We start from the raw sequence: 23214 nt of genomic DNA on the forward strand, positions 1-23214 counted from the left end.
ATTAAATTTACTTAAATTAGGGTTTTTTTTTTTTTTTTTTTTTTTTTTTTTTGTATCTGGGCTTGAACCCAGGGGTACTTAACCACTGAGCCACATCCCTAGCCCTTTTAATTTTTTATTTTGAGATAGGGGCCTGGCTACTTGCTTAGGCCTTCACTAAGTTGCTGAGGCTGGCTTTGAATTTGTGATTCTTCTGCTTCAGCCTCCCAAGTCACTAGGATTATAGGCATGTGCCACCGTGCCTGGTTTAAATTAATTTTTAATTGATATCTAAAATTGGACACAAGTGAAATTTGGGTACATGCATATGTTGTGTAATGTTTCAATCAGAATAAACATCCATCTCAAACGTTTTTTATGTCTATGGCAAAAACATAAAGTCTTAGCTTTTTGAAATAAAGTACATAATTGTTGGGCAATAGCACATCAGAATTTCTTACTCCTATCTAACTAGCATTTGTTTTTTTTTTTTCAATAATTCAAGAAATAACTTTAGCATTCTGTCATTGTATGCGTAACTAGATACTGTGGCTGATGATATATCTACTAATATTGTATTAGAGAATAATTTTCTAATTAAAATTTTCTAATTACCTATCTAAATTGTTAAAGAAGCAAGATTTGAATGCTGCTTTGTATCAGATCCATTGCTTAGCATAGATGTTACACAGTGTATAAGTTAGAATCTTTAGGTATAAACCCCTGGTGAGCTCCTCCTCCTCCAGTACAGGAAATAGCAAACTTTCTGTAAAGGGTTGGACAGGAAATATTTAGGCTTTGCAGATCATCTGGTCATTGTCAAACTACTCACCTCTGCCTTGAATCAAAAAAGCAGCCATGGGCAATGTGTGAAATAAATAAATGGTAGCTGTGTTCTAATAAAGCTTTATTTGTAGACTGAAATTTGAATTTCATTTAATTTTTATGCTGTGATGTTTAATATTGTTTTTGAGTTTAACCATTTAAAAATGTTCTTAGCTTCTATGCTGTGATAAAAAGAAACCAACTCCTATGCTAATGAATAGATTCAACTGAATGAGCAGTTTCAAAGCAGTGTGATTTTTGCCATGATTAGCAGTTAGCACAAAGGAGATGTGAAAGGGAAAATGCTACTTAGATTAGAGAAGACTTCATTCCTTTAGTTTGTTTTTATGGTTATTTGCTACACTGGAAAAGTTTTTTTGAAGTCTGTTAACCTAGTTAGTTACCTAGAAAAACTGCAAACCAAGTGATTGTTTCTATTGTACTTTCATAACAGCTTGGGCAGTGAGCAGGTGTGTACTTGAGGAAAGTCAGGCCATGTTACAGTTCAGATGGAATCATCTCATTAATTTGACCTTGTGATTTTTAATTGACTCATGTTAAAACTTAGTCATCTTTTGATCTTAATTAAAGTTAGTAATGGAATGACTAATTTAATTCTCAAAGCTAGAATGTATAGCATCTTGAGTTTTTAGGCCTGAGTTCATCTAGAATTATTAGTTCCAAAATTAGGATTTGGATAAGCTTTTGAATCAGTTGGATAGTTGAATATAGAGAAGCACTAGTTGCAACTAATATAATTCGAAGGATCAACTATTTTGTGAGCTTTTGTAGCTGCTCCTGTAGTTAGGACTTTAAATTTCAGTTCATTCTTAGTGAAAATAAAGATCTTTGATAACTCTGAGAGATTTTAATATTTATATGGGCATGGTGTACCACTGTTGAGTGTTAATTGTGGAGTTGCTATACCTTTGCTACACAATTGTGATTCTTCTATTTTTATGTAATTTTTTAAATCACTCCATGGAAAATTTTGATATTTTAAGAGATATTGCCAAGCCAGTTGATTTAATATAAGTTGATTATCATTTGCCATTTAGTGGTAAAGTCAAAATTTCTTTTTAAATTTTTTTATAGTTGTAGGTAGATAACATGCCTTTATTTTGTTTGTTTTTAATTTTTTGTGGTGCTAAGGATCAAACCCAGTGACTCTCACGTGCTAGACAAGTGCTCTGCCACTGAGCTATAGCCCTAGCCCTAAAGTCAAAATTTTAAATAGAAGCTCTTTATAGCATTCACATTAATTTTGAAGGTGACATTGGTTAGCATTTTGATGAACTGTTTTAGTTTTCTATTACTCATGAGCTCACTTTCTTTTGTTAAGACTCCAGGGAAATTTAGGTGGTCTATTGATCAACTAGCTGTAATAAATCCTGTAGAAATAGACGCAGAAGAGATTGATCGCCAAGCTTCATACTTAAGTCATTCTCGGTAAGTTTTCCTTTTTTCTACTTAAGTGTAATAACATAATGTTAAGTGAAGAGAGATAAGAAATTTTAGAGGTTGAGTATTTGTGTATGTAAAGATATCCAGGAAGAAAACATACTGATGGGGATTTTTTTCCTATCTAAAAATGAGTGAGTTTGAAGAACTGTATCTCAAAGGATTCCCTGGATAGGAATTTTTTTAGAGATAAACTTCTGGCTCTGCTACTTAGGGGACTTGATAGAGAGGAGGGAATTTTTAAAATTTGTAATTTTCTCCATGATTTTTACTTCTGACTTGTTTTTTAATGTTGTGATAAAGCAAAATTCTGTTTAGTTGTGATATGTGTTTGGGGAAGCCTAAAACCTCCTTAACAAGTTAAGACACTTTGAATGGAAGAGTATGCATTAGCAACAGAGAGCTTTCTGACTTAATAGTTCACTGTGGGGATCTGAATTACATTTCCTTGGCTTGTTCGTAATACTGGAGCAGTCTTAACTTCTTTGTGGATGTGTTGTGAAGGTTTCAAGGCTTCAGACTTGTGCTTCTTTAGGGGAACAGCTAGTTTTTATTACAAATAGGTATTTAGAATGTGAAGAACTCTTGTTTTATAGTTTGTTTGTTTTGCTTTTTTTTTTTTTGTATTTGAAAAACCAAATGCATGGTATGACCACCATTTAATTTTCTTTTATATGATAGATGTGTTGTTCATCCAAAACAATGGGATTCTTTTCCTTTTGACTCTAGGATTCATTCACACTAAGAGTCACACATGTTGAGATATTCTTACAAATACTTGTTTGGCTTTTCTACCTAATGCTCTCTGCTTGGTAAATTGATAACTGTTCATTCAAAATTAATTAATGCCCATTTTTTTATAGGAAGACTATATATAGAAGGGAGATAAATTTTTTTATTTATTTTTGCATTACAATACTTAATACACCATTATACAATAATTTATCATATCTCTGATTATATATAAGGTATGTTGACACCAAATTCACATCTTCATACATGTATTTTGTATAATGATGAGGGTGTCCTTAGAAGGGACATAAATTTAAAAAGGATTTTAAGTTAAATTTAATACTTTTGAAAGAGAAGGTGAAAAGAATATCTAAAAGCAAATAAATCACAATTAATAATTTGTCTCACATGAACTATATATTTAATTATTCACCTCATCTCTTTAATATAATGAATCATGACAACTTTACATCTTTCAATCAAGAGTGATTGATTTATTGAACACTTTGAGGCTGTCTAAGAAATACTGAAAAAATATATTAAGATATTATAGAATATTATTCCTGCCCCTGAACACTAACAATACAATTTAACTAAGGTTGCAGCACATCATTTCTACAATTATTTATAAATTATGTATTGGTTGGGTATGTTTATAAAGAGAATCTTGTTATATTTCAGTTTTGTGATATAGGTAGGGGAAAATATTATAATATTAATTTATTAATGTAATTCAGTGAATACTTATGACTTTTACCAAGGATAGTGAAAATAGTCTTAACAGCAAGCTGATTCATTATTAGAAGCAAGCAATGACTTCTGCTACCTTTTCTTAACTAACCAAAATATCTTTTTCAGTTCTTCCCTTCCTTTTCATCCCATAGCACATACAGAAAATGATAATTATAAGGCTTACTAGCACAATCAAATAAGTCTTGTCCAGATAGAAGGTGACCAGTCCTGAAGGTCTCCTCTCTTTTGCCTACTGCAAGGGTCAACATTCAGAGTACACATGCTACCTTCATAACATCATACCAGTGTTCATTGTTTGCTGGTTAGGATACTTTGCCCTATATGACTTCTTAGGGCCTGCCATCACCTGGCTGAAAATATTCAGCAATCAGCTGAATATTTTAAGTTCTTGAAGTCCCTCTGATGAAACAGCAAAAAGTTTCTGAATGAGGTAAAGCTAGATTAGGGCTTCCTGGATGCTAAGAATATTATGCACTGTCATTTTGACCTGTTGTGACCATGATCAGATGAAGAAAACTGAGTCATTATCCTCAAAATGGCTGTTGTTCAAACTGGGATATGTAGATTTTCACCTTAATTTATATTCTCAGAATTCTCTTACTTGAAAAATCCATTTGATTTAAATTTCTACAATGTGTATATTCTTGTACAGCTTTGTTAAACTGATAACTAATACATACATAAATAGTTTCTTAGAGAAAATAATTTGAAATTGTTGTAAAAAAATGCTGTACCAATTTATGGATGGAATGAAAGCATTCTTTCCTGGAACTTATATAATAAAGAAGTGGTCCCATGAGGCTAACTGCCTATTGCTTGGCAAGTATATACCTTATGCTTGAGACCCAACATTTTACATTAAGTCATGTAGCTGAGAAGTTTGTGTTGCTGTAATTCCATATTGTGTCAAAGTGAAACAAAAGAATTGATTTGAACAAAATTTTACATTGTTGCTGTCTTATTTCAAAATTAATATTTTTGCCTGTTTATTTAGAATTCTTAGGATGATAGTTTCTTCTATTTCAGAGTAAAAGTTTTATCTTAAAATAACTAAATATAAAAATATGATAAACTGCCTATAAAAGGAATTTGAACAATTTTTAGATTTCTGTCAAATGAAATGCTTATTGATTTGTGTTGATTAAAAGGCAGACTTTCTTCAAATTACTTTGTTGTTGATAGTGATTTAAATGTATTAATGTAATTTTTTTCAAAGAAACTATAATTCTGTTCAAACTTTGAATGGAAAAGAGGGAGGTAAACCTAATGGCTAAATGCTGGATGTCAGAATACTTCCATTAACTAAATGCTATAAGATATCAATTTTTCTTTTAAAATGAGCCTAACATTTATTTGCCCATTTTCAATGGAGGGAAATTATTTCTTTGAAAGGTTATTATTTTAAATGTTCACTAAGCTTAAGTAATGGCCTGGTTATTTTTCTTCCTTATCTCTGTATAGAATAGATAAAGATGTGGAAGACAAAAGACAAAAAGCCATTGAAGAGGTAATTTACAATTGCTACTGATTAAGCCAGTTAAGGATGCGTTCTGCATGTGTGTCTTAAAATCCTTCACTGTCCCCTCTTGCTTCCTGCCAAACCTCCCACTGCCTGACCTCAACTGTGTTGAGCATCCTTCTGTGCTCTTATAAGACCAGTGATTTTCAGCTATCTCCGTAACTCTTAAGACTCAAATACAATTGCAGTGACAGCCTACTGCTTCTCTCCCTACTTTTTTTTTTTTTAGGCAAATATTATGCTTTATCATCTTTTCATTCTCAGAACCTAGCACCATTTGTCTTTCTTGTGCCTTCAGAATATTGATGAGCACAAAATTCTGTTTCAAGTTGGAATTTATTTAAAGGAAGTTGAGTATATTTAGTCCTTCAAAATCTAGATTGGATTAGGTAGTTTTATCCTTTTTGGTGGAGTGTGGGTACTAGGGATTGAACTCAAGGGCACTCAACCACTGACCCACATCCCCAGCCCTATTTATTTATTTATTTATTTAGAGACAAAGTCTCAGTGAGTTGCTTAGTACCTCCCTTTTGCTGAGGCTGGCTTTGAACTCACAATCATCTTGGCTCATCCTCCCATACCATTGGGATTATAGGAGTGCGCCACTGTGCCCATCTATGTTTTATCTTTTGTTGTTGTTAATGTTAATACTTTTAAGACAGAATATATTCCATGAAATAAAGTGACTGCTAAATATAAATGAAAGGGTTTTTGTTTGTTTAGTAAAAATGATGAACTAAGTTTTTCATCTTTTGCTTTTTTGTTTGCTGAATTTCTTCTCTTAAGGTGTAAGTAAGGGTTATCTATCTAGTTCTTTCCTCAGAAAGTCTTTGTATTGTGGCAGTATTTCTGTTTTTTTCTTTTATCCCCTTTTTCTCTCTGTAGCCTCCTCCCTGCTCCTCTATTTCTTAGCTATACTTGGCTCTTCTACACCCCAGAAGACCTGCTACGGCATGTTCATAGGTCACGTGGTGAACTGACCTCTCTGGCACTAATTTTTTCTAGTATAGGTACTATCCCTTTTATTTCAGATTATTAACTATTTTTTAGAAAACAATTTAATATTAACTCCTGCCAAACATCCTTACCTAAAATTCTAATATTTTCAGTGTGAAAAATCACTTAATTCACCCCCAGCTTAATATTCTTAGACTCTTCCTAATTTTCCAATATTTTGGAAAATACACTTTCTTTTTAGAAAACTTGCAGTTCTTTTAAAGAGAAACTTAGCAGACAAAACTTAAGGAAATGTATTTAGAGTAAAGATTGGGGTTAGTATATCAGAAACAAATTAATTTTTTATTTTTAACATTTTTTAAAACAGTTATTTATATGTACATGGTTAAAAAAATTTCAAAAGCAAAGAAAAATATAAAATGAAAATTAAAACCTCTTGTTCCCCCATCACCTCTGAAGGCAACTGCTATTAACATTTCATGTGTATGATTTGAGATTAATTTTATATATATTTTAACATATGTAATTTAAATGTTTTAGACAAATAGGTTCATCCTTTGCATACTATTTTGCATCTTGCTCTTTTTGCTTAATAATCTTTTAAAAATATTTTTGATAATTAGCACATATAGATTTTTATATTCTTTTAGTAACAACTTAATAATGTAGCTATTATTGATGGATATTTAAGATTGTTCATTGTCTTTGTATTGCAGTCTTGTGCAGTATAATTTGCACAACATGATTTATCCCTGTATTTTGTTTACTTGAAATGACTTGGTAACCAGAGGCTTTGTGAATTTGCAGTTTTGTTAAATTTTGCCACATTAACCTTCTAAAAGATTGTACCAATTTAAAAACCTGGCACATTATGATGCAGTATGATATAGCTTGTTTTCTAATCTGCAGTACTGATTAAACTTTTTAAAAATTGTGCTACTATTTTTATTTTTAAAGTGACATCTTGTTATTTGGATTTAAATTTTTTTTTTTAGTTTTCAGCAAACTTATGTATCACTTCATAAGTTTTAGGTCCTTTGTATTTCTTTTTTTTTTTTGTGAATTGTCTATATCATAATCTCTGTTCCCATTCCCTTTGTTTTTAAATCTTTTCCTCATATAATTATAGTTGATTAAGACAATTAACTCTTTTCATATATATAGTAAAATTAAAAACAAAATGTTTTCTCCCCAAAGCGTAGGGAAGGGGAAAATATTGCATTAGGAATGAAAAAAGTATGTCCAAATTTTTTTTTCTCAATTTGAGTATACTACCATGATGTTAAATGTTAACAACTGGCCTTCTGGTCATGGAAGGAGTACAATTTCTAATGATTGCTGCTATTCATAGTGTAAAAACTCTATAACCATAGCTAATGTGAAGCTACAGATGTGACATAACTGAGTGGGAAAAGTGCAGCAGCACCTCATTGTATATAGGAATTCCACCATATAGATACAAAGTTGTAATTAACCTCAAGAGCATAGATATTGGTAAATGAAGTAAAACAATTAGCCAGTGATGGCATTTGAATATTTTTAATATAATTTATTTAATTGTAAATTTACATGGTTTTATTTTTAAATGTTGACTTTAATGATTGGTATACAAAATTCCTGAAAATTTAATAATTGGATCTTGAGAACCAGTACACACTAGCTCCAGCATTCCATTCTTACTGGCTTGTGTACCTCTATGTCCATTTGTCTTCCCTTTTAATTCTCCCTTTTAAACCCCATCCCCCTAAAAGTTGGAGTAGAAATTTAAAATATTTCTCTATGCCTAATTTCCTTAGCTTAATTTACATGTTTTAAATTTAAGTGGTTGGTTTGAAATATTAAGATTTCTCTTTATACTAAATTTGTTACATTTTACTTTTGATCATTTGTGTGTTTTTAAGTATTAAAAATTTTAAATTACTATAGATTCAGTATATATAGATTGATGGTTATTTGAAAAGACACAGATACCTTTTCTCATTTTGGAGAGAATTGATGCCTAATTGTATCACTTTAATTTTCCTAGTTTTTCACTAAAGATGTCATAGTACCCTCTCCTTGGACTGATCATGAAGGGAAACAGCTTTCAGAGAATCATTCCAATAAATGTGAGTGTACTAAAAATCATATGAATAAAAATTATAAAATTTTAAAAAATATTAAACATCATTGAATATAAAACAACATGGTGCAGTATCAGTATATCTGCTTTGGCAAGGAACTTACTTAAAATTAAATTTACAGATAACATGATTTAAATTTTTTGAGGATAAGGGTCAAAGCTTAACTCCTTTTTTTGTTTATTTTTGGTTCTTCTATTCTAATTTAATTTTTTTATGACCATTGTGAATATGTTATATACATACATAGAGATAGTTGATTTTGAACATAGTTGAATTGTTAATAGACTTTAGCAGTGATATTAAAGGTTAATATTTTTTAATACAATTCTTAAATTGCTTTGTATTTTGCCAATTTGCTGATTTCTTATAAATGTAGAGGAATGATGAAGTCTGAAATAACCTGTGAGACAGCTTATTACAGCTAATTATTTGTAAAATTCTAAAGGAAATTAAAGGACAAACCAGTGATTGTTCAAACATCTCTTTCTCCTGCCAGTGGTTATCTTATATGTGCACTCACTGCCCTTTGGGTTTTGACCAATATTCAGATATCACTGGTATATATGCACCCTTCATTTCTGTGGAATTACCCACCCTCCTATGTAGGGTATCTTATAACAGAGAATATTTTACATTCTTTATCAAAAACATAACAGTAATAAGTAAAGTGGATTGAGCACTTTCTTTGTCAGGCTAGTGACAGCTGTCAGTAATTTCTTACAATTCATATGAAGTAGGTACAATTGTTGGCTCCACTTTATAGGTGAGAGAGCCTCATTTTTGAACGGTTAGAGCACCTGTCCTGTGTCACAGAGATGATAAATGTGACAGAACCTGGATTCAAAGCCAGGCATCTCAGATCAGATTCTGTATTCTCAGCTATTACAAACTAAAGGTAGTATGTAATACTGAAGAGCTGATTATAAACCCACTACTAAAAACCAGAGGGGTAGTCTTGATCAAATTATTCATTTTCTTTGGACTTCAATTTTTTATTTACAAAGTGAAAAGGTCACATCAGAGAGTTGTCTGTTATCATCCCTCCCAACCCTAAAATTCTGTTTCTAAGGTGACATTTTTAAAGACACTAGTTTTTTCTCCAAAATGTAATGTTGGATTTTTTTTGGTAATATCATTTCATATTCTTGAGGATTGTGTTTTAAAGTGATAGGAAGATACAAAGATACTATAGTCTTTGATCATGATTGCACAGTGCAGTAGTTAACAGAATAGGCTCATGAGTTGTGCTATTTAATATAGGTTATGAAACAATTCTCCATGGGTCTCACGTTTCCATACATCTTGCAAGGAGTGTTAGGGCAGATATTGTTCCAAATTATCTTTTCAAAGATGTTTTAGTGTGATCAGCTTTGGGAGACAGTGTGTCCCTTTATTTTGCTGTCTAGTATAATGTTGAGGATGTTTCCTTCTGGAACAGATTTGCTTATAGCCCATTATAAAAGAATGGGATTTCTTAAGTTCAAGATTCCTCAGCTGTGATGAAAACTTACTGTTAACTTTCTGTTTCTGTAACAAAATACCTGAGATAATCAGCTTTTAAAGAGGAAAGATGTACTTTGGTTCACAGTTTTGAAGATTTAAGTCCATGATTGATTGGCCCTGTTGTTTTGGGTTTGCTGTGGCATAGTATATGTCATGGTTGGAGCACAGGATTAAGATCTGATCACCTCATGGCCAGGTATGAAAGGGAAGAAGAGGAGGTTCTCCTATCTCCTTCAAAGACATACTCTTACTGACTGGAAGACCTTTCATTAGGTCCCACCTCTTAAAAGTTCCTACTGCCTCCTAGCATGCCAAGCTGGGGACCTAGCCTTTAACACACAGGGACTTTGGACAACATTCCAGATCCAAACTATAGTATTTACTATATGTACAAAATCCACCTGAGCTACTCCATATCATCCCTTTGGACTTGAGGTTCAAAGGAAACAGATGTGAATATTAAGCTCATGCTGCCTGCTTGGCTGAGAATAAAGTCCTTTGTCCTTGACTCAGAAGCCTTATGTCTTCAGCCAGCATCCATGGAACTTCGGCATACTAACTTGTTAGCTTGCAAGTATGGTAGAATCAAGATTATTTACTACTGTTGACATAAAGGTAGCCACTGGCCACTTGTGACTGTTTAAATTTGAATAAATTTCCCAATCAATACTATTCACATTGTAAGTGCTCATAGCTGCACTTCGCTATTAGTGACTATTGGGCAGTGCAAATATAAAACATTCCCATTATCACAAAAAGTTCTGTTAGATAATAATTTAGGGCAGAGGTTGAGAACCTTCATCTGTTAAGGATCCACTATTAAATATTTTAGGCTTTGCAAAGCACACATTCTCTGTTGCAAGCACTCACCTGTAGTTCTGTACCTTTTATCATATATAAATGAGGGAGTGTGGGTCTGTTCCAATGAGTCTGTATTTGTAAAAATAGGTGACAGAACAAATTTGTGCCATAGACCATAATTTGTTGACTCTTCCTTTAGACTAATGTTTTGTGGATTTGAATTGTTTCTACACTAGCTATGTGACTTTAGGAAAGTTACGAAGCTTTTCTGTACTTTAGTTTCTTTATCTATAATATAATAATACTTCTAAGCTTATGTACCTATAAATGCTCAGTACCTATAAATGTACCAATAAATGCTTATTAATTTAATGATTGATAAAAGAGTGAATGGAAAGAAAGTAATTTTGTTGATACCTGTTAGGCTTGTTATCTTTTACAATATATTTATGTCAGGATGCTTGGATGTTTTTACTAAAGGAAGGGCTTGTGAGAACTATGTTACACAGGCAGGGAATTTCAGAATTACAGGATATATAGTTGCCTAGATTTGACTGCATAATGCTTGATTGCTCTCAGAATGTCTACAAGATCTGCATGGTCAGTACTACCTAGGTTTCCTATGTTCTGACTTCTCTGTCAATATTTGGCATTACCCAGTTTTTGAATTTTGCCTTACAGGTTAAGACAGTCTAAATGATTGTTGTAATTTTAATTTCATCTTTAAATATTAATCTGCCTTTTAAATTTTTTCTCCTGGAAAATACCTTTTTGTAATTCTTCAATCATATTCCTATTAGAGTTGCTATCCTTTTTCCCCCATTGGTTTTAAGATACTTTGTATATTATAGTCATATTGGTTTTAAACATTTCAAATACCATTCTATCATAGGTATGTTTTTTTCTTTTTCTTTTTTCCCAGTACCAGGGATTGAACTCTCAAGGGTACTCGACCACTGAGCCACATCCCCAATCCTATTTTGTATTTTATTTAGAGAGAGGGTCTCACTGAGTTGTTTAGCACCTTGCTTTTACTGAGGCTGTCTCTGAACTCAGGGTCCTCCTGCCTCTGCCTGCTGAGCCACTGGGTTTTTTCTTGATTGCTTGGTTGCATAGAAGTTTTATTTTAGTATGATTATATATATATATATATATATATATATTATATATATATATATATATATATATATATATTTCTATTTGATTGTGGTCTTAAACTGGTTTAAGTGCTCCTGAGGGAAACGACTAAGAAAGTACATGCAGTAGAGTGAAAAGTGTTGTGATAATGTTTCTGTGGGTATCCGGTTTGAGAAGGGCAGAGGAAGCTTGTTGGTAAAAGATACAGTTGAAGCTGAGACCAGAGTTAGGGAATGGTGGAGAAAAGGTAGAGGGGAAAGACTTATGAGGCAACACCTAAAGGTGAGAGAGAGATATATTTTTTTAAGGTACTCAAGTAAATTTTTTTTTTACTTGAGTATAAATAAATTTCCTAATTTTGATTGGATTTCAGGCATGTTAGATAAATGAAGTTTTGAAGGGCTTTGCAAACCATGCAGATGTTTGGACTTCATCCTGAAACCATTACAGGATTTTAGACAGAGGAGAGTCTTTTTTCCTTTTTTCTTGATCATTCGAGGCAAATGCTCTACCATTGAATTACATCCCAGTCCCAGAGAAGAGCCTTGGTTATTTAGAGAAGGTCACACTGCCTTAATGAAGATGGCATCAGAATTCATAATTTTAGTTTTTATTTTATCTTTTTGCTCATTGTGATAGTATTTAATAGAGGAGTTTAAGTCATTAGCCCACTCGTCTCTTCCTCATTCATGTATTCAGAATTGTTAAATCTAATAATCCTAAACTAGAATCTACTGTCTTTTTTTTTTTTTTTTTTTTTTTTTTTGGTACTGGGATTGAACTCAGCAGTACCCAACCCCTGAGCCACATCCCCAGCTCTATTTTGTATTTTATTTAGAGACAGGATCTCACTGAGTTGCGTAGTACATGCTTTTGCTGAGGCTGGCTTTGAACTCGCAATCCTCCAGCCTCATTCTCCCAAGCTGCCGGGATTATAGGTGTGTACCACTGCACCTGGCTAAAAATATGTTTGCACTAATATTTTTTACTCCTATTGTGAAAGAAACTGAGCATAGTGTATGTGTGTACACACACACACACACACACAATGGAATACTATTTATTTACTCCTAAAAAATGAAGGAACTTATGTCATCTATAACATGAAATGAATCTACAGGACATTATACTAAGTAAAATAAGCCAGGCATAAAAAAACAGATTTCACTTATATGTGGAATCTATAAACGTAAAACTCTCTAGAAAATAGAAATGGTGTGTGGGAAAGTGAGGATATTGGGGAGGTAGTGATCAAAGGGCACAAACTTTCAGTTAGAAGGGCTAAGTTATAGTAAGCTATTGCACAGCTAGGTGACTATAGTTAGTTATTGTATGTGCTTTAAAAAGCTGAAACTGGATTTTAAATATTCTCACCGCAAAGGAAGACGTATGTAAAGTGATAGGTGTGTAACTTAGCTGAATTTATTCTTTCCACAATGTATGCACATATCAAATATCATACTGTGCACCTTAAATATACATAATTCTTATTTGTCTTTTTTTAATGAAAAAAAGTATTACTTCATTCCTTCTTAGTTACTATGGTAATCCTTTCATTTATCCTTTTACCTCCTCAATGTTAAAAGAAGTAACTTAACAGAAGCATGACAAAATATATACTTATAAATACAGATATTTATTCTTAAAACATATAAACTTCCAATATATAATTTTTTTACTCTGGAAAAAGTAACACTAAAATAAATGAATGTAGATGTATGGTTTTCCATTTAAAATGTTTTACAGGCATTAACATAAATAGTGACTCTCCAGTTGGAAGAAAGCTGAGTATTCATTCTGAGAAAAGCAATGGTGAGTGTGAACACAATATGAAAAGAAATATGTTCCATATTATGGCTGCATTTGATTTTAAACCCAGTTCATGTAGTTACTCTGGAATTTAAATTGTTTGGTTTTGTGAAAGAGCTATAAAGTCTAGAGAGCTAACTTTTAAAGATAAATGTTTTCAAATAGTTGCATCCAGCCATGTTTTAAAATAGTTAATAGTGTATTTTTGCTGTTGTTGTTCAAAGCATTGATTTGATTTCTGGTTTTGGAAAGCATGCCTTTGAAAATTTGTTTTGGGAAATCTCCCCAAGTATGGGCTGGCTTCCCTTTGAATTCAAAGTGCCAGCACTGTAGCCAGGAGTTAACTTCTACCATTAACGCATTTTCATCACTGGTAGAAAGTGTGGGAAATCTCTCAAAGTAAGGTTGCATGTTATGTAATAGAATGCATAAATGGATTGATTCAATTTGGCTAGAACAGCATGGGGAGATGGTTGATTGGGAAGTTCATGCTAAATTGCATGTCATATGCTTTCATTGATTTATCCATGTTTGTACTTATTTACTTATTTATTTGCTTGCTTCCAGCTGCTTGTCAGACATTGCTGTCTCTTCCTGCGGATTTTAATTTAGAAAATATATTAGGTAAATACTGTATTGTTTAAGCTTTTAATAACTTAAACCAATCAAGATTTTGTTTAGTAGTTGTTTAGTAAATGGTAATGTGTGCCAATGACTCTTTCTAAAGAAGTGGGAAAAGTATCCTGAATTTCTTTTTGTCTTGAACATGGCCTGAATTAGCTTTTATATCATAACAAACTTTACAATAATTTAAGACTTTAAGTATCACATATACAATTAAACTTTGCCCTCTTTTAGAAAAAAAAATAAATTCAAACATGTGCTTCTTGCTGGTTTTTAAAAAATCAGGTAACAAAAATACAGTTGCTCTTCAAAACGATTAGTTTTATCTTTTATTCTGCTATTGTTAAATACAGGTGACTATTTTAGAGCTGATGAATTTGCAGATCAGTCTCCTGGAAACCTCAGTTCTTCGTCTCTCAGAAGAAAGCTTTTTTTAGATGGGAATGGAAGTATCTCTGACTCCTTACCTTCAGCTTCTCCCGGAAGTCCTCATAGCAGCTCTCAAGCCTCACTTGAGGTGTTTTATTCAATAGATTTATCTCCTGTACAGCATAAGACTCCTGTGCAGACACCAAGTTCGGTAAGAAATATACTAATAAGTGGCTTGTTGACTTATAGATGTACTTGGATCTAGATGCTCAGATTATACTCAAAAGGCAAATTTGTCTTTTGGGTATTATGCTTTATAAAAATATAAACCCAATTCATGTGTTGTCATTAGTCATAGTAGTGTTTTTAGTCAGACTTTCCAATTTTGTATTTAGAGGTGTATGGGATGATCAAATTTATCATGAGTTTCAAGGAATCTCAACATAGGCTATTTAGTGAATTATGGAAGATTTACTGTGTAACACAATCATTTGGATTGGCATTAATGGAATAAATTATTTAAAAAGTTTTCATAATTGCTTGGTGTGAAAGGTGTGTCTGCAGCATAATTATTTTGCAACTTAATTATTTTGACTAATATTCTATTTCAAATTTTTTCTAGCAGTCTTTTTAAGTTATCTTTGTAACAAGATGCCTTTTGTTGGTTCTTGTGAATGATTCCTAGTTTATACATGTGTTCTGAAGATGAAGACAAATAGCATGCAGTATAACAGATTTGAGAAAGAGAACCATATAAATGTATTCATTTATTACTTATTTATTTTTATTATAGGGGCAGTTTTCTTCTAGTCCTATTCAGGCTAATGCAAAAAGATACAGTTTGGGAAGCATAACTAGCCCTTCACCTATTTCTTCACCCACTTTCTCACCAATTGGACTTCAGATAGGAAAGACACCACTCTCAGGTATGTCTCAAAATATCTAGTTAAAATTTTTATACTATGAGTATTTTTTATTAAAGAGACTCCTTTAGCAGAACTATAAATGATCATTCTAATGTCTAGAAGCTTTGTTTACAAAAGGAACAATTTATTTTCAAAGACTAGAAATCTCAATGTTCTACTCTAGTGTTAAATAGCTATTTGATTAACAATATTTATATCACTCTGTAAAGAAAAATAGTAATTTGAGAGATAGTTGGTTTTTACATACCTTCTGATCTATAGTTTTAGATTTGATAACCACATATTCGTATTTTGTAAAAAGGTATATTTGGATGAGGTTTTTAAAATAAATATACAGAAATTTACGTATTTCTCTTTGAAAAAAATTATACCACATTTTGAAAACTTCATATTTTTAGAAAACCTTTTCCTAGTAAATAAAATTGGAAAATTGAAAACTTTTGTTAGTATTTTCTTTAGTTATGTGCACAGGTGTGTGTGTGTGTGTGTGTGTGTGTATAAATATATGTGTGTATATCTATATATGGAAACGTGAGTACGTAGATCTGTATATACTTATACATGTTTGAATATTCTTTTTTCACAAAGCGTTTTATTATGAATATTTTCATAGTCCAGGCAAGTCATTTATTTTTGTTTCAAAAGCATGATTTTGAAACATTTCATTCGTGTATCATTTATTATTGTTTTTATTGGTTTTGGGGTGTGTGTGTGTGTGTGTGTGTGTGTGTGGTGCTGGGGTTTGAACTGAAGGCCTCATTCATGTGGCTCTGCCACTGAGCCACAACCCTAGCCCATCATTTGTTTTTAACCGTTGATAGCTATTTAAATTGTTTCTAATTTTTCTTTTTTATAGAACTAATGATTATCCTTGTGTATGTATTATGTTGGATATATTTATATTGTTAGCTTAAATTTTCAGAAGTGAAATTATTTGATCAAATAGAGGGGTGGATATTTTAAGACTCTTGATGAATTTTGTTCATTTTCTTTATAAAAGATTGTACCAATTAAGTTTTTCATGAAAACATGTCTAGGAAAGTTGTTTCTCTCCATCCAGAAATGTTGGTGTTATTACTTTTGATGTTCATTGTTTTGATAATTACAAAAAGATATCTTAATGCTTTAATTTTTGTATCTTTGTTCATTAAAAATGTTGAACTCTTCCCAAATATTTACTGACCATTTGTATTTTGGGAAAGTATTAGGTTCAGACTGAAGTTATTGTTGAATATTTTTTAATTGTGTAAGCTTCCATACTTATTATTTATGTGGTTGAAAACTTTTTATGTTTATTTTCTCTTGGGAAGATTGTTTATGTGTTTTTATCTATTTTTTAATCTTTGATTTTTATTAAGCTTATGAGTTATAAAACATACGGACCCTTAAAGCATTTTTATTATTGTGATTATCATTAGGCTCTTTATTGTTACAAATATTATTTTCTTTTTTTTTTGCCTTTTGATATTGCTTGCAGTATTTTGCATAAAAGCAAATACACTTTTATATATTTAATTTACCAGAGGTAGCTGTTACATTGTAGCTTTCAATATATTTGCTAGGGATCTACTTGAGATGTATACAGGTAGTATTATTATGAATAATTTTGGTATAATAGTGATATATTTATGAGAAAATAATTTTCAAGGAGTAAAATATTGTAAGATAGAGGAGAAGCCAGATAAATTATTTTTGAGTCTCATCTTGCTTATTGAGACACATTCACTTGTGTTAATAGTTTTAACATTAAAATTTCACTTTAGTACAATCGAACTCTTACAGAAATCCAATTTTTCTGCCATGAAACATGATGATTACCATTTAGTCATGGCTTTTCAAAAAGTTTTCTTGTTTTTATGATGTGAGTTTTCCTTCTAATCTTTTAGAACAAAGGAAGTTTACTTTTCATTCTCCTGATGCTTCATCTGGAACAAATTCTAATGGAATTACTAATTCATGTATTGGAAGTCCTTATATAGATGGCTGCTCACCAATTAAAAATTGGTCTCCTATGAGACTTGAGATGTATAGAGGCAGTTCTCAGTATCGGACCTCACTGATGAGGATACCTTTTACTCTTGAGACTCACAGTGAAGATGAAGAAGATAAAGAGAATGCTTCTTCCACAGAAGTCTCATCTCCTGTCATGGATGCTGCAGGAATACACCTTCAGCAACTGAATAGTGACACTTCTACACCTGGCACACATTTAGTTGTGACTGCCATGTCTATTACACAAAATCAGTCCAGTGTTTCTGAGAAGGAACTAGCCCTGTTGCAGGACATTGAAAGTGAGAAGGAGAATGACACCGTGGATATGGTTGATCCTATAGGGACAGTGGATGAGAACACTTGGATTAAGGAGCCAGTTGATAATGGTAGTTTGCCCGTGACTGATTTTGTGAGTGGAATTGCCTTCAGTATTGAAAGCTCTCAAATGTGCATGTCACCTCTTGCAGAAAGCAGTGTTCTCCCTTGTGAAAACAGTAACATTCAGGTAAGGTATTTTAATATCCTGTTGTCCTTTATTTACTCCCTTGATGTTCTTTATCCTTTTTTTCCTGAGATTATAGTGTGAGAAAGCTAATGGGTTAAATGTAAGGACTGTAGCATTTTATACTTAAAAAAAATTAATGCCAAGTGATATCAGAAGGATTAGTTACTTTTTACCAGAGCTAATTATTGCATATCATAGTGCATATTACAGTATGCATTATTATGCATATTTCCTATTGGAGTAAGAAAAGATGAGAGCAGAAAAGAAATCAAGCTGCTTTGTGTTTGTAGACTGCTAGAGTAAGGTAACCTCTCAGAATTCATCTGGTATTATATTCATGTTCTAAAAATACAATAGTGTTTTTTTCTTTAAGTAACTGTGGGAGAAAACAATTCTGAGCATTTTTATGTGTAACTTTTTGTATTTTTTGAAAATGTGATTTGTAACCACATTTTTCATTTAATTGCACACCTCCAATTTTCCAATGTCTGACAACCAGTAATCCTTATTTATTTGACAGATGTATATATTTCATCTGTGAACTTATGATCTTTTCTTGAAGTATATGTAATTTTGAAAGACATTTGTTCCATTTATTGCACTATTCTGTAATTTTATAGAGAATATTGAATGAACTTCATAATAGGCACAAGGGCAAATTCTTGATTGCTGTTTCTTGGTAACAACATGTAACACTTACATAGCACTTGGTATGTGCCCAACACTTCTTATGAGTCTGTTATGTGTGTTAATACAGTTAATCTTCACTGTAATCCTTTGAAGTAGATGTATCAATATCCCTGTTTTTACAGATGAGAAAACCGAAGGTCAAAGAAGTTAAGTAAATTTCCTAAAACTTTTATAATTAGTAAGTGTTCGTCCTAACAGACTGGCTTTAGAATCCGTGTACTTTAATCCAAGTAGATACTAAATCACAATAATAGATAGTTTTATATAGTATTTCAATGTGCAGGCACTTTCTAACTCCTTTGCATATATTAATTCATATAGTTGACACAAGAACTCCATAATGTTTTAGTGTTGTCAGTTTTGGCACACTGAAGTTGAAAATACGTGGATTTATTCTAAATAATTAAAAGTTAAATATAATCTTTTGCTCATATTTTTATGCCTATCTTATCTCTCCTGACTTCCAGGTTCCATGCTCAAAAATGATTACATTAGAATCACTTTTACATATTTTAGATTCTAAAGTTGGTTTTATGAGTAGAAAAAGATAGTTAAACTTAGCCTTAAATGTATTGTTTACTAATAGTTCTCTCTTCTGTTTTGTTCCCCTTTCTTTGTTGGCAGAGCATTTATAGAGGAATTACAAAATACCTGTGTTGAAATATACCTTAATAAGCATCTAATTGAATTACCATTTGGAAGCTTATACTCTCCTATAATTGTAGTCAGTACCAAATGATCGTCTGATTTATGCTGAAGTACCTACAGGGTATTCCATTTCATTTCCAAACTCCTTTCACCTGTAAACCTATTCCTTACATTGAACTAAAATGTTCTGTGATATCAACCAAGTAGTCTTAGTTTTACCCTTTTGGTCCTATCATAACACCTACCTTTTGTGGAGATGTTTATAATTAAAATTGTTTTCATGTATTGTTATTTTTCTACCGCAGAGGTAGCTTTCAAAACAAAAAAAAAAAACAAAACAAATCATATTTTCCCAGAGCCTTTTTATCTACTTCCCTTTGGATTAACTGGCTTCTGTGCGTCCATCAGCTGTCATCCTAGAGTATCCCTTTGTCATTATCCTGGGAATTTCCTTAACCTCCCCGTATTCTGTATCTTCCTGTTTTGTGCAGACCATCCTTCTTTTTCCTGATTTACTTCTCATTTTACTGGAACACATTTTCTGGTAGCTATCTAAGGAAGAGGACATTTTTAAGACATTGCCTGTCTGCTGATGTGGTCCTTCTTCCCTTACATTTGAGTTTAGAAATAATTGCTCTTTAGAGTTTGAAATCATTGTTTTACTGAATATTTCACTATTGCTAGTGAGAGATCTATTCAGTGCTTAATCTTCTTGAGATCATCTTTTTCCCATCTGGATCTGTGTAGGTAAGCAGTGTTCTAAAATTTCAGTGATGTTCTTTAGTGTGGGTTTCTTTTCATCCACACTGCTAGCACTCAGAAAGCCCTTATGGATTGTGAACTTATGATCTGTTCTTGAGAAATAGCTTAGCTTTTTCTATGATTTTCACTGTTCTCTCTGGAACTCCTGTTGATTTTCCAGTGTCAAAAAGTCTTTTCACTATATTTTTTTTATCTTTTAATTCTAATTTGTACATCTTTGATTTATAAACTTTTTTTTCTTTTGGAATCTGTGATATGGCAGCCAAGGCATTGCAAGGCATTTGATGTTTGTCTTATTTTCTACCTTTGTTTCCCCTTGCTTTCTTTGTACAGTCCCCCTGGCTTTTCAGAATTGTGAGTAGTCATGTTCCCTTCTTTGAAAGGGCCTTTATGCATCTCATGAAGAATTTTTTTTCTATCCCATTTACCTTTACCTAGTTAACTTTTTATTGTTTTAGTTTACAATGTCTTAGTCACATCCTCAGAAGAACCTTCCTTTATCACAATGGCCATGTTGATCCTCATTATATGCTTTTGTAATTTCATGTCCAGTTTTGCATTCTTCCCAATTAAACCATTAATCTAAAAATTGTATATATCTTTATCCCCAGTGCTTATACAAAAACTTGTCACAGAGGGGCTGGAGTTGTAGCTCAGTGGTAGAGCACTTGCCTAGCATGTGTGAGGCACTAGGTTCAATTCTTAGGTTCAATTCTCAGCACCGCATATAAATAAATAATCAACAACTAATAAAATATATTTTAAAAACTTGGCACATACATGTTAAATATTTGTGTAATGAAAGCAGGATGAATGCATAGACAAGTTCATCCAGAGGGGCTGTATTAAGTGAGAAGAGCAGTGGGCTAAGATTTGGAACCCTGATGAAAAATTGAGCAGTTAGATAAAGGAAACAAAGCCCCTGAAGGAGACTGACAAAGAACCAGCGTAAGAGAGAAAGAGACACTATTAAAGTATAATGTAATGGAGCATCGTGAATAGGAAAGAATGTCAAAACAAGAGCAAGGAATATAGGCCTTGGAAAGTGGCTGCTGGGGTAATAACAAAAGTAACTAATAACTAAATAGCCTCAAAGTGGGGAGGTGAAAAGTGACTAGAAGGAAAGTTCAAGAAGGTGAGGAAATGCCATCATGAGCATAGATAACTATTAAGAGACTTTCTTGGGAAGGGAAAGAAATGATAGTGATGAACATCAAATTCCAAGATTTTTGGCTCTGGGCACAGTACACACCTGTAATCCAGCGATTGGGTTGGCTGAGACTGAAGGATTACAAATTAGGAGGGCAGCCAGGGTAACTTAGCGAGACTCCATCTCACAATAAAATTCAAATGGGGGTGGGGGCTTCTGGGCGTGTACTTTAATGGTAAAATGCCCCTGAGTTTAATCTCCAGTACTGCTCGTCCCCCAAAATAGTCCAACATCTTTTTGTAGTTTGGTTTTTCATGTTGTTTTAGAGGAAAGAAGCAGCTTATTTATTTATTTAATTTTGGTACTAGTGTTTGAATTTGGGGGCACTTGACCACTGAGCTATATCCCTAGTTCTATTTTGTATTTAATTTAGAAACAGGGTCTCACTGAGTTGCTAAGTACCTCACTAAGTTGCTGAGGCTGGCTTTGAACTTGCAGTCCTCCTGCCTCAGCCTCCTGAGCTGCTGGGATTAAGGCATGTGCCACTGCACTCAGCTTGAAAAGCAGCATATTTAAATGTAAGAAAAAGAGATGTTTTAAGACTAGGAATATGGCAAGAATTATTAATAATAGGTATCGGCTGTGCGTTCTTTCGAGTTCCAAAGACTGTACCCAGCATTTTACAGTCAGAATTCAAACCTCATAATACTTTACAGATGCAACAATATCCTAATATGTAAAATGGTGATCCATTTTATAGATGAGGGAACTGGGGCATTCAAGATGGAATAGAATCTAGAACCCTGGTAGGATTGACAGAGGTAATCCTTCCACTTATATTGGAGGGCAGAGGCCAAGTTGGGCATGGGTGTCATTGTTTTGTAGTTTGGGGGGCTAGCATAATATTAAAGATGTGGGTTTGGATTTCAGTTATAGTGCCCTGCTCTGTTAGCTTTATGAACTTCAGAAAGAGACAACATTTTTAACTTATTACCTCTTCTTTAAAATAAAGAATAGGATTATAATAATGTGATTTGTGGTTACATACTGTGATTAAACAGTGCCTGGTAGGAAGTAGTGGGAGACAAGATCCTCTGAATGGTGGCAAGCCAGAGGAGCCCTGAGTGATGAGTCAGGGCTGAAGTGCCAAGGCCCCATTTCAAGGAATGTGAGTGTAAATAAACCACAACTGTTGACAACTGTGAAGCAGTAAAGGGTTTTTAAAGACCATGACATCTGTGTGTGATGGAAAAATAAATTTAGGAACAAAGTGAATGTAGGATGATTGACAACAGGACATTTAAAAGTATCCTAAGAATATGCACTTTGTGCTCAGAACTAAATTTGAATTAGTGCTTTCTTATTTCCAGGCTTTGGGATCTTAAGGCAAGATCCATTTGACAGTGAATACACCATAACTGTTTCACCTTTTTAGTAGTACTTCATTCTCCTCTGCTATAAAGTGGTACTTATGCCCACCTTGATGCCTATGGGAATAACAGGATGACCTATGTGGTCTGGTTGGTACACAGTAGGCATTGACATTGGTAGTGGTTTAGATGAGAGTCTGAAGTCAGCCACTGTCTCAGTGGGCTCTCATTGATCCTACTCTTCCTATAGAATGTGACAGACTCCTAGTGTACCTTACTCCTTCATGCACTATTGAGTAGCTTTTCCCTTGACTGATTCATTTATGTATTAGTATTGAGTTATGAGCCAGTTATTTGGAAGTGATGAATATTAGAACAAAGAGTAATTGGCAGATTCTCTGGAAGTAATCTGATATTTACGTTTTTTATCAAACATCTATCGAATGTTAGCAGAAAGAGGTGTTTCCCTTGAGATGTAACGTTAGATTCTGTTTTACATTTCATAAGCCTTTTGTTCTAATAAAATTTGACTCCCAGTAGTGAGTAAATATGCATTCATCCCTGAAAACTAGGGACATT

The 23214-nt window shown here is 32.9% G+C and overlaps 1 protein-coding gene across 2 annotated transcripts in view; it reads left to right on the forward strand.

Annotated features, from left to right (window-relative positions):
• Positions 1–23214, forward strand: part of BORA (BORA aurora kinase A activator) — a 28734-nt gene that overhangs the window by 1691 nt on the left and 3829 nt on the right. The window contains exons 3-10 of one of the 2 annotated variants that reach the window (XM_081291664.1): positions 2147–2253; positions 5212–5257; positions 8253–8334; positions 13537–13602; positions 14167–14223; positions 14577–14803; positions 15386–15518; positions 17405–18015. In XM_081291664.1, coding sequence (XP_081147790.1) covers positions 2147–2253; positions 5212–5257; positions 8253–8334; positions 13537–13602; positions 14167–14223; positions 14577–14803; positions 15386–15518; positions 17405–18015 — 1329 coding nt within the window. The remainder of the gene's footprint in view (positions 1–2146; positions 2254–5211; positions 5258–8252; positions 8335–13536; positions 13603–14166; positions 14224–14576; positions 14804–15385; positions 15519–17404; positions 18016–23214) is intronic. The other variant, XM_081291665.1, reaches the window with a different exon arrangement.

This window comes from Spermophilus citellus (assembly GCF_964194105.1).
Source record: "Spermophilus citellus genome assembly, chromosome: 1".
In the NCBI taxonomy this organism is placed as follows: domain Eukaryota; kingdom Metazoa; phylum Chordata; class Mammalia; order Rodentia; family Sciuridae; genus Spermophilus; species Spermophilus citellus.